The sequence below is a fragment of the Lynx canadensis genome, chromosome A2 (genome assembly GCF_007474595.2).
Source record: "Lynx canadensis isolate LIC74 chromosome A2, mLynCan4.pri.v2, whole genome shotgun sequence".
Lineage (NCBI taxonomy): Eukaryota > Metazoa > Chordata > Mammalia > Carnivora > Felidae > Lynx > Lynx canadensis.
Window position 1 is genome coordinate 86,067,092 of NC_044304.2, and position 13,477 is coordinate 86,080,568.

The 13,477-nt window shown below is 38.2% G+C and overlaps 1 protein-coding gene across 1 annotated transcript in view; it reads right to left on the bottom strand.

Moving 5' to 3' along the window:
- CACNA2D1 (calcium voltage-gated channel auxiliary subunit alpha2delta 1) overlaps positions 1 to 13,477 on the bottom strand; it is a 494,736-nt gene that overhangs the window by 386,548 nt on the left and 94,711 nt on the right. The window contains 1 exon segment of the mRNA XM_030307860.1: positions 928 to 1,044. Within this exon segment, the coding sequence (XP_030163720.1) occupies positions 928 to 1,044 (117 nt within the window).

Consider the following 13,477-nt stretch of genomic DNA (forward strand, 5'->3'; position numbering starts at 1 on the left):
TCACCTTTTATTGTCCAGAATATGGATCAAAGGAGATTTGTATATAGCTAGTGGATGTCTAAATTGATACAACTATTTCGGAAAACAATTTTCATACTTTTGTAAAAGTGACTTTATGAGTACTCTACACTCTACTAATTTTACTATCATGTATATAACACTCTACAGATATCCCTGCATGTATGAACCAGGAGACTTGTTCAAGAAAATTGAGTAGCACTATTCATAGTAGCACTCATCTGGAGATGATTCAAATAATAATTTACCGACAGAGAGTAAATGAACAAACTGAGATATATACTCATAAAATATGCTCATACTATTTAAATGTGAATAAGAGTGAATGAAAGCTACATGCACACACCCAGATAAATCATACAAACATAACGTTGAGGGAAGACAGCAAGTTGGTAATGACAACACACAGCACAACGTGGTTTTAATAAAGCTGGAAAACAAGCAAACCAATAATCATCCTGTTTCCCAACACATCTATGTGAGGCACATCTATTTTTAAAAAGAAAAGAAATGAGTCATCAGATATTTGTATACTGGCCACCTCTGGCAAGGAGGGAGGGTGATCAGAAAGGAGAATACTACAAAGGCGGTTTTATGAGCGTTGGCAATATTTGTGGCTTTTATGTTGTCTAATAGATTTAAACATTATTATTATGCATCACAACTTACATATGTATAAAGAGATGTCTGGACCAATTAAATATACTGTTCTTATGTAACAGAATCCTCTAAAAAACAAACCAATAATTAGAAATAAGGTTCACAATGAAACCATGATATCTCACCTTTTAGGAACATATTACACGGACACAGTATCCAAGGTAAAGAAAGCATACTGAAGAAAATAAAGTATGAAACATAAACATGTAATGGAAAATAATAAAATGAGCAGGGCCCATTTCAACTCACCACCAGGGCTTTGGATCTGTTGCTGAGAAGTTTCTCAATATCCCTGGCTGCAATTTCCACCAGCTGCCGTGCATTATTTGGTTCCACAGTATACAAATCTTGATACTTCTCATAAATCTGCCGGAAGGGAAAAGATAATTAATAACTGCATATGTGGTTCTTAAATTCACAGAATGTATTGTAAACCATAAACAACCGATTAGAAAGACCCACTCTTTCTTCATTTTGATCTCTTTGGAGTTTGGATGTGTCAAAAGTATCTATGTAAATAAAAATCTGCTGCCAGACCACGCGTTTGCCAAAACAGCAGGTCATGTTAACAGCTGGTAGGAGATCTTGTACCCCAATGATTCGTGTATGAAATTTTGTGACTTGAAATTGTACCTCCCCTAATTCAAAACCTGGTATTAACTGCCAACAGGATGACGATGATGATGATCATCATCATTATTTTAAATCTTGCTGCAAAACACTGGAAGGGAAGCCCAGGAGGTCAAACTTGGAGGATGTGTACAGTGCGCAAAGGTAAGAGGAAGGGGAAAGAAAGAAGTTTTCTAAGGAGACTTCCCACTATTACCGCTGCTCAACGGCTACAACCGTTGAGGTCAAATTGTATGCTGCTGAAGCTCATGCAAAGAGAGAGTCAGAGAGGGAGAGGGAGGAAGAGGAAGACTGAGAGACAGAGCATGAAGCTCATGCTAAGTCTCATCCAGGTAATACACACAGCTTTATTACACAGAAGAGGTGAAGATCACTGAGGCCTACGTTAAAGTTTGGTTAGAACTGTACTAGTGCAAATAATTTTTATTAGCAAACTCAATCCCTGCAGTTTTGTTTAGATCACTGAACCACGCTATGCTAAAAGTAAGCTTAGGCAGGAGCAGCAGACTATAATTTTGCCTCCCATCAGTGTCTGTGCAAGGATTTCCCTAGAGTGGCATAAGAAGCACCTGGTTTGCAGAGCCTGTGCACTCCTGGCAGAGAGAAAGAATTCAAGAAAGGTGGGGGAAGGGAGAAACAGCGGCCATGCTTGAGGCTGCTGGGCTTAGCCGAGGAGGAAATCCCTTATGTGCCCAACAGATGGGCTGCACATGCATGACTAAACCATCTTTGAAAGCCAGGGCCTGGCAGGTTTTTACGGTCTTAGGAGACGTGAATCCAGGCACATGCAGGAACCAGTTCAACCCTGCTTTTGCTGGCAGAACTCCAGCTTTCTGCAATACTACCAACAGGTTCTATAGCCCGGTCCAAGCTGACCACGGATGCCACTGATAGATACTGGTTTCAAATATACACGGATGCATATGCTAACATTTATTACAGAACACATTAGTTTTACATGAAGCCTTCATTTTTTTAAATGATTCAAAATTAATAGTTTTAAAATATTTAAGTGAAACCTTAACTCCTGAACTTTTTTACTTAAACTCTGAGGTTTTTCTAATACTTGAAGTTTTTTTGTTTTTGTTTTTTTTTTAAGTTTATTTATTCTGAGAGAGAGAGAGAGGGAGAAAGACAGAATCCTAAACAGGCCTCACACTGTCAGCATGGAGCCCGATGCAGGGCTTGAATTCACAAAACCGTGAGATCATGACCTGAGCTGAAATCAAGAGTCAGATGCTCAACAGACCAAGCCACCCAGGAACCCCTAATACTCATTTGAACTTTGACCTTGTAGGTTTTTCGTCCCAACTATTCAAGGCACAGTAGTCTACGCATATAAATTCCCCATATTTAGTTTTGTTTGAAATTCCTGCATATTACTGGATTGCTTACACTTTCTTGCTAAGGGGCATATTATTGAGTCTTATTCTACAGACCAGGCTGTCCACAAACAACTCCATCCAACCTAAGCCTCTCTCTTTCATTTTAGCCTAAGATGACATCCAGGAACACGAACTCCTTAATAGATTAATTGATTTGGGAAACAAACAGGTAAGCCTCAACATCGCTGTAATTGATCCAGGACATTTAGTTCTTTGCGGTAAAACCAATAAAGCTAATTGGCGTGAGAGGCAGTTGTGCTTTGTACCATTAATATTGTGTTCGCTTCTGTATGAAGTCTGACCTTCTTCCTATGGTACAGGGACTGCAACAGAAGTCAGAGTTGGGAGAGATTAGTCCCAAATACACAATCTGTACTTCACAGTATGCACCACACACAATGTCACTTAAGTCACTACCTACATCATATGCCAGATATCTTATAGGTTCTTTGAAGGATGAATGGATTATGAATCAGAAGTAAAAATTCAATTCAAGTATACACAAATCCTCTCAAATATATACACAATATTCTCTCAGATGGATTCTATAGTAATTTTTAAATGCTGAAGGGGAAAAAAACAGTATCTAACTTACAAATAAACTTTAAATAAATGAGGTCAAGGAAGCTGAAGTCTACAGCCCCAATATAAATATCCTGTTGTACTTTTTAATGTATAAAACCACATTTGAAATGTTTTCTTGGTGATCAAAATGAATTAAGACCATATAACTGCCCCACCAAAAGAAGTAGTTCTTGTTTCTGGTCTTAAAGAATGTAATATTCTTTGTTGTTTTTGTTAGAGGTACTGCGAAGGCTCTCAAAAACTCTCCTGGTATATGTTTAGCAAACGGTTTTCAGAGGAGAAGAGTTCAGTGGATTTTTAAGATTATATGATATATTGCTATAAAGTACCTACATCTATAATTCTTCCCACCACTAAATAAAACCCTATTTCTACAATATTTAGTATGTTAACAGAGTTGGGTTTTTTTTTGCTTTTGTTTTCTTTTTTAAACAGAACCTTGGGGAACCTGGGTGGCTTAGTTGGTTAAGCATCCGACTTCGGCTCAGGTCATGATCTCATGGTTCAAGAGTTCGAGCCCTGTGTCGGGCTCTGTGCTGACAGCTCAGAGCCTGGAGCCTGCTTCGGATTCTGTGGCTCCTTCTCTCTCTGCTCCTCTCCTGCTCACATTCTGTCTGTCTCTCAAAAATAAATAAACGTTAAAAAAATATATTAAGAAAAAAAAAAAACAGAACCTTAAGTATCTTTTCTTTTTCTCTTCCTGTTCTTTTTATCTTTTTTAAAAAATAATTGTCTGTTTCACCATTTTATCCAAGCTCTTTCCAGGAAATAAATAAATAAATAACTAAATAAATAAAACAAAAGAGCGTAGTATAAATAATTTGGGTTTTGCCACCCAACAGAGGTCCATTAAAATCACATGTCAATTCCTCATATGCTGTATGACACTGGCTTCCATTCCTTCTACTAGAAAGAATATATCACAATAAAGAGAATCCTAGACAGGATGTTTTCCCTCCTGATACACTAAAATACGCTTTAATTTTTCTATAGTTCAAATTCTCTCACTTCCATCCTTGCCACAGATTTTAACAGAAAAATGTACCACCTATACATTCTTGCTTTCTTACAATCTTAATTAACTGGGTTTAAGGAGCATTCACTATTACATTTGGAGACAACAGAGAATATGGTTTCCCTTCCTTTTTTTCACTGGAAACCTCTAAGTGTCTTTGCTCCAAATCCATAGTTTCCACATAATCTCTAGAAGGAGAGTACCTTTAAAAATAACCTCTTGGCACCTGGGTGGCTCAATAGGTTAAGCACTTGATTTCAGCTCAGGTCATGATCTCACAGTTCGTGGGTTCAAGTCCACTTTTGGCTCCCAGGGTTGGAGCCTGCTTGGGATTCTCTCTCTCCCTGTCTCTCTGCCCTTGCCCTGCTTGTGTGCGCTCTCTCAAAAATGAACAAGAAAATAATAATAAAAATAAAAATAACCTCTAATATCTAAAAAGTGACACCACTCAATGATATAATTGCTCACTGAACATACAGAAATGTTTCAGAAATCGTAAGACTTACTACACAGATATCCCAGAGATGCTTACTGAAAGTGAGGTACGTTTCCAGGTTTGCGATGACCTAGAATATTATATTAGCAATCAATTTTAGGCATCTACTCTATAGCACTCTGAGGTGTTTCACATACATTATCATTTACTAACTTTAAGAAACTTAAAAAGTACATTGAATTAACTACCGTGTTAGAATACTGAAATTCAGGCTTTGGAGTTATCAGAGTGGAGACAGCTTGGGTCCCCAATTTCACATCGTGAAGGAGCAAACCGCTGCCCAGAGTAGTAGAAAGGAAAATGGTAACATGGTAGGTTTAGGCAAAGTGAGTCTGCAGTGCCACTCTATACCGGAGATGTCCCTTGGTTTCAGCAGGATGTGGAGAAATAGGAAAGATTGTTGGAATGAATACGAAAGGGAGCTAAGAATTAATCCCTCTGCTAGAAGATGGCCTCAGGGCAGGATCAAGGGAACCCCAATGCAGAAATTGAGGGACAGACAGTGGGAAGCAGAATCCCAGCTGAAGAATGATGGTGCGACGCACCCAGACTCAAGGGCCCTATGCAGGCTAAGGAGCCTGGCCAAGTTCTTAGTAGCACCCATATTCAGTATTTATAACAAGAGAACAGAAAACAGCACATACACTGCACATCTTGTCACAGGTTTCCCCTTGTGCCCAGGTGCCAAGGAGTAAAGTCAAGAACATTAGAGATCATGGGAAGGCAGTTTAAACAAAAGCTTCAAAATGGCAGGACTAAATCTTTTTCCTTTGGGAGAGAGAATGGCAGATCATGAAAAAGTTCTCTAAAAGAAAACAGAAATTCTTGAGTATTAAATCTTAAGTATGTATAATTTTGACCACCCCTTCCCTCAGTACTTGTACATTAACTTTCCTCCCATGGAACTTGTCCGGAATAAGCAACCCAGATTTCTGCCATGCCCATAGCCATCCTTCTGAGAAAAGCTTTCCTTGTGACAGTCCCTAATGAAAGAAGAGTCGTAGGTATTTCCTGACAAATGGGTAACAATATTCTAATGTGTGACCTTGCCTTTGGCCCCTGGCCAATCGCATCAGAACATATCAGATCTAGAAGCTGCTAACTTCTGACTCAATAGCCTGCGAGGAAACAGGTACAAAAGATTTGTACAAGCAGTGACAACATACTGAACCAATCAGATTCTCTCACCACAGGACAACAGTTAGGTCAATCAAAGGCACAAACAGCAGAAGTGAAAAGACTAGTGGAAGGAAAGCAACAGGCACATACCACAGAGTGACACAAGTGATGGCTATGGTAGGTGGAACACTAGCCCCCCCCCCCAAAGGTATCCGCACATATATGTGAATATGTGCTGTTACATGGCAAAGGGGAATGATGTTTGCAGATGGTAATGGCTCAATCGGTTGAGTGTCTGACTCTTGATTTTGGCTTAAGTCACAATCCCAGGGTGGTGGGATCAAGCCCCACATCAGTCTCTACACTGAATGTAGAGCCCACTTGGGACTCTTTCGGATTCTCTCTCCTTCTGCCCCTCTCCCCCATTCACACTCTCTCTCTAAAATAAAAGATAAATATTAGAAAATAAATTAATGCATTAAATTAAATGGAAAAGAAAGAGGTTATCCTGGTTTGTTCTGGAGGGTCCAATATAATCACAAGGGTCCTTGAAAATGGAAGAGAAAGATGGGACTTTACACAGGAAACCAGAGAGATCGCAGCATGAGAAGAAATCATTCCAATGTCGCCAGATTTGAAGACGTTGGAGAGGGGCCATGAGCCAAGGGAAGGACTTCTGACCTACAGGTTGTAAAATAATAAATTTGTGCTTTAAGTCAATAAGTTTTGGGGAATGTGTCACACTAATAATAGAAAACTAAAACAATGAATTAGTTGTGAAGAGCTCCAGCTGAGAGGTAACAATAATAATCAGCCTCTGGATAGTGATTCTATGATAAACTCCCAAGCGAATCATTCTGTCAAAAAATAAAAATGCTAAGACAGACCCCATGCTTTGAAGGTTGTGATTAACATTATTAATTACTACTTTGCACCTTCATTTCACTACTCATTAGATTCATGCCATTCATTTCAATCATTCTGTTGAGAAATGGGTAATATCTGTTCAACTTTACAAAATAATGAAATTATCTCAGGACTCCAACAATGACCTTCACAATAACATGGGATTCTGAGAAGAAATTCTAGAGAGAAAAGCTAAAAATATCAAACTAGATGTGCACACATTGTCCAAAAATATATATGAATTGGATGAATAAATATGATCCTACCTCATAATAATGAGAGGGATGAAAACAAACTGTGACATGACTCCCACGAACATTCTAATTTCACTGCATTTTCTGGCTAAGGGGAGTAAATTCAAACATCTTCAAGGCAAATGCAGGTAGGAAAAGAGATGCCTTGTCACTTCAACTGCTTTAGATACTCACAAAATCAATTTCACTTGCTTTTACTTGAATTTTGCAATGTGGGATGGTTTGGTTATATGGGTTTTTTTCTTCTTTATTAAGTGTTCTGCGGGCTTTTGAACTACTTGTTCCCTAGCAACTAAGAATGTCTTGTTTCTAAAAGATGTATTAGCACAAAAAGAATGATATAATGTTCTTTCGTGGTCACTTTCAAAGATCAAAGTTCCCTTACCTTAAGAAATTGTGCAGTGATTCACAAGTATAACAAAGTCTTTCTTTTTATTTATCATAAGTTACATCATCACAGAAGCGGGCCAATAGAAAGGGATGTTCAGATATGTCAAGAGTCCTTCATGTCAGGTAAAGAGTAGTGACACTAGGTCTGAATTTGTCTTAGAATATATTTTACCAACAACAAAGAAAAATTTTAGAAACCCTACCTTCCTCTGTTAAAAATTAGCTGTTAAAAAAATGAATGTTGCCATAAAAAAAGATGCAATATTTACTAATTAGCTCCTGATCTCTTCAAACACTCCCTACCTACTCTTTAATTAAAACAGTAAATGATGCAATCTCGTAAATAAATGTCAAGTTTTTTTTAAATGTCTCACTCTTTAATACTCTTTAGTACACTGTCAGTTGTGTTTAACACAATTAATAAAAATCGCTTTAAATTATAGCATTTTGTTTCCTTTTCCCTGTAACCTATCTTTCTGAGATAGGCTACCACCTTTGAACTTTTTTATGGCTGGGGATTTTTATTTGACTACTTTTTTTTTTTTCCAAATTGTTATTTAAATTCTAGTCAGTTAAACTACAGTGCAATGTTGGATTCAGGGGTACAATTCAGCGATTCATCATTTACATACAACACCCAGTGTCCATTTTGGCTACTTTCAAGTAATTGCAAACATCATCTAACATTCATAATTTATTAAGCATCACATTTGTTATATATTTCATATTTCCTTTAACCAGAATGTAAATTTCAAGAGGACAGAGATTTTGCTCATTGGTACACCCCAGCACATAAAACATGGTCTGCACATGGCCAGTACTCGTATCTACTGATGGCAGGCAGACAACACCTAAATGGTCATCACATCCTAAAAACAGACTAAATACACAAAAGCAAGGTAATGATCAATGTGAAGATTATTAGTGTTCCACTTAAGAGGGAGAGAAAATTGTGCTGTCAGAATTCAGAGTAAAATAAAATCACATGGATTATAGTAGACAAAAAGATGCAATGACAGCCACACTTTGAGGGAAATATATATTAATATGGGGGGAAAGAAATCAGAATCTGTGTGATACAAGGAATTATTAGAAAATACAGACTGAAAGGCAAAATGAGACACACTATCAAGGAAAGCTATAAAACTCAGGGTACTGGTTTATACCATGGAATATGGTCAACTCCAAGCTCTCTTGCTCAGAACTTCTAGTAAAGTTAATTAGCACACAGCAAGAATTCAAAATATAACATAGGGCTGTTTACTATGAACCTCAACACACACACACACACACACACACACACACACACACACACACACACATATGCTCATGTAATTATATACATATACGCACATATACATATATAATTGATCATGTTTGGGGGCTCCTGGGTGGCTCAGTTGGTTAAGCATCTTGACTTCAGCTCAGGTCATGATCTCTCCATTCATGAGTTCAAGCCCCGCATCAGGCCCTGCGTTGACAGCTCTGACAGAGCCTGGAGCCTGCTTCGGATTCTGTGTCTCCCTCTCTCTCTTCCCCTCCACCACGCTCACTCTCTCTCTCTCAAAAATGAATAAACATTAAAAAAATAAAACAATTGATCATGTTCTTGAATTTATGGTGCATATTTTTCTGATGATAACTATACCAAACCAGCATTCAAATAACAAACACAAGAGTTCAAAATACTTTCCCTACTCCTTCCATATGATACAACTTTTCAGCTGGGACACTATCACATTTAAGATGAGACATTACCTTTAAGAAGCATATTTAGGAAGAATGAAATCAGAATTGGAGAATGTTCCACAGTATATCCTGCTACTTGCCCTAGTTCCTATTAATGAGAATTTAATGGTGACACTTCACAGCTTGCATTAGATTGCAGAAGGACCAGAACAAGTAACAAGCACAAATATGCCTGGGCTTTCTCCAAACTACACATCAGAACAGGAGATAATATTTAACTAGAAGGTTAAATACAAGGGCTCATTCCTGGAACACAGAAACTAACCTATAACAAAGACTAAATTGAGCGAAAGAAAGAGAAAGAGAGAAAGAGAAAAAGAGAGAAAGAAAGAGAAAGAGAGAGAGAGAGAGAGAGGAAGGAAGGAGAAGGAAGGAAGGAAGGAAGGAAGGAAGGAAGGAAGGAAGGAAGGAAGGAAGGAAGGAAGGAAGGAAAGAAAAGAAAAAGAAAACAAGAATTCTTCAGATTTTAGGAGACATTTCATACATAAGGTAAAGAGTAAGTTTATCTTTAAGAAGGCTCAGAATTAGCGGTGCCTAGGTGGCTCAGTCAGTTACGCATCTGACTCCTGATTTTGGCTCAGGTCATGATCTCACCGTTCATGAGATTGAACCCTGCATCAGACTCTGTGCTGACAGCTCAGTACCTGCTTGGGATTTCTCCGTGCCGCTCTCTGCCCCTCCCCCACTTGTGCATGCACGCTCGGGCTCTCTCTCTCTCTCTCTCTCAAAAAGAAATAAACATTAAAAAAAAAGAATATTCAGAATTTTTTTAAAAAAAGAGTATTCAGAATTAAAACAAGAAAAGTGTTAAGATACATATAATAAGAAGCCACCTACTTGGGTTTTTTGTTTGCTAATTCCAGAGATAACATTAACCTAGCCTCTTTCACTTTGCATATCTGGAGCCACATATGAACTGTGTGTGCGTTTTGAGTAACAAATTCATAAGCAATTAAAAGTACAAGAGATCATACTAGATTCTATTAAAACTAAATTAAAAAATAATTAACCATAGGCTGAGTGAGCTGCTTGCTTAATGCCCCTAACCCCAAATGACCCAAATTCGTTTTACTGCCAACAAAATAATTTTTAAAAGCAGCACAGTTTAATTTGCTCTTAACCATTATATTTAACAAATGGCTTTTCTAAAGCAAAACTGCTACCTATCAATGCTGATAGACAACTTTACAAATTTATATTAACACAAAGAATTCCATATGTTGATTCTTGCCTCAAATTTTTCAGTCCTCCTAGAGCTGTTTTCCAACCCGAGAGCTCCTGACAATTTTACCAGATGACTCTTTGTTGTGAGATGGTGTCCTGTGCATTGTGGGATGTATAGCAGCATCCTTGGCCTCTTGACTCTAGATGCCAGGAGCTCCCCACTCCTCCGGTTGTGACCATCACAAATGTTTCCAAGCACTGACAAATGTCTCCTGCCCCTGGCTGAGAACCACGGCTCTAGACATAAAGGCATGAAATGTCTTCAGGAAAAGTAAATAATGAGGAGCTGTATGCTGTACCCTGAGAGTGTGCAGTGACGGTCTTTTTTGCCATTCATCTTCGTGCTAGAGAAGCTGCCGCGTGGCTACATCACATAGGGGTTCTTAGCCTCCATCTTCATTGTGCTGCTCACGGACAAGAAGAGAGCACAGGAGGCATTCTATCATTCCCTCTGTAATCAGTATTACCCAACCATTAGGTTGCTCTTTGGAAAAACAACAAATAATCATATATCCCTTAAATACTAGTACAACGTAAGCAGGTGTTAAGTACTGATTGATAATGGAACGGATTAGTAAAAGAAAAAAAAAACAAACCCTTTTATGAGTCTTTTACTATTCATGTTTGTGAACCCATAGTACTTCATTTAAAAACCAGTTAATAAAATCTTGAAAGTCACCATCACATTAGAAATGCCCTGGAGTTTATTCCATACCTTTAAAAACGAATGTAATTAACCACTGCTCAAAAAAATTAGCGTCTTAATTTAAAACCTCCAGTGGATGGGTGCAGGGAACCCATACTCTCTACTGATAGTACTCTCTGCAGTCAAAATAGACTTCTGGCTACTTAGAGAGAGAAAAAAAAAAGTGGGTTTTTCCCCTAAAATAACTGCAATCTCAAGTTGCCTACGTAATTATGGTAATTGATTTAGTTACAACATTTCCTCATTGAGAGAATAAGGCAAAGCTAAATAAAACCAGTAATTCTGGGTTTGCTTGTTTTTTTATCTCTTTCAAAATATAGTCTTCACAATTGCTTCTTAATATCAATATCCAATAAAGTTATATTTGAAAATTAATTGTATTACTCTTATAAAACAGTAATTATGCTACATTTGTAAAGTAAAATGAAGATAAGGCGACATTTTAAAACATAAAGCTACATTTTAACATGACATAAGCATTTAACATTTTCGTAGCATCTGTGATGACTTTCCCGTTTCATTTCCTATTTCCTTCTTCCCCTATAACATTTCTGCAAGGAAGAGAGAGTGTTAAGATCTATCTCGCTTGACAAGCAGGTAACAGGAAATCTAGTACCACCCAGCTACTTAGCAGCTCTCCCCAGAGTAGAAAAGAAAACCCCAGCCCTTGCTGTTGCCTCAGCATCTTGCTGATTCCTCGTCAGAATCACCCATGATTAATTATGTTCTTCTCTAGAGTATCTTCTTTTGTAAATAAATTAAAATATGAAGCTCTCCACCACCTAGAAAATGAATATTCTATTTACGTAAGTGACGTGACCACAATGTCAAAGTAAAAGCATCAGTCTATTAATACCATGAGTTACTAATGAAATTATTCACTTAAAACATTTATGTAAATACTAACTTAATTAAGAGTACTGAATGCTCAATATTTAGACACATTTCATAGTCACATCTTTGAAAGCATATTGAAATATGTACGCATTGATTTTAATACAATCTTAACTTATGAAATCACAATAGTGAATCAAAAGCCAGAAAATTCTATGATGATACCAATGCAGAATGATTTTACCTCCAAAATTACAATTCCGGGGGAGGGGGGGATTCACCAATTTTCTTAAAAACATTTGCATATTCTAACCTAACATGTTAGAAATGCAGACAGAATCTGCATGTAAGAAGAAAGCCTTAAAGCAAGGTGACACACATTGTGTCAACTCTCTTACAAAGCTAAAGGGATAGAATAATGTCTGTTAACAAAAAGACTGGATTCCCAGAGCATCCTGCATTGTCAGAAAATACAACACAACATTAGAACTGAAACAGAAGGTAAGTGTCAGATATTGCGGGTGAAGATTTCAAAATGTGTACGTTGTTAACACTGTAGGAATCACCCCTGCACCGGAGATAAATACAAGAGGAGTCTGGGAAGCTTACAAATCATCCAAAAAAGCCATAAGAAAGGCTTCATATTATATGTAGGATGGGAAAGGCACAGAAAAGGAAATGTAGCAGAGGCCTCTTGCGATGTCCAGAAAGCTACAAATGTCTCTGCCTCTGGCCACGGGGATACAGAGGGAGTTGGGCCTTTACTGTCCCTGGGCGCCAGGGTTGAGGCACTTAAGTTCCCTCAGGCACAGAATTCCAGGAGTTACTCACTCACTCTGCGGATGGTGCAAGTTTCCAACTCTCCAGAGTGCCTCCTTCAATTCTGCACCCCCTGAAGATCACACGCCTCGCCTCAGTCTAAGTTCAGCTGGTGCCCCGGCCCCATCCGACCCTCACCAGGAAAAGAGACCTATTTGGAATGACCTATTTGAAAAAACTCCACCTCTCTCAAAACATCGTCTTCACACCAGCTTCCTAATATCAAATATGTTCTGCTTAGAAGCGAAGGAGTTACTACAGACTTAAACAAACGTAAATGAGAACCATCAGTCCAATTTTTTTAATGAACAGGAGGCCCCAAGGAAGTCTTGGATTCCTAAAGGAAAAGGGGGAGGTGGAAAAAAAAATCGTCCAAAAGGACAACAAAACTCGCAGATGGTTGTGATTTGCTTACATTATTGTGATTTGCTTTCCACACAGCAGGGTCGGTCAGGGGACCAACTGAGGATCTCAGACCTATTTGCAGAGTTCTGTTTTCTTTTTTTCTTTTTTTCACTTTTTTAAAGAGCTAGGGAGGGGCAGAGAGAGGGAGCAAGAGAGAAAATCCCACAAAAGCTCCACACTGCCAGTGCAGAGCCCCATGCGGGACTCAAACCCACGAACCACAAGATCATGACCTGAGCTGAAATCCTGAGTCAGACACGTTACCAACTGTGTTCTTTTAAA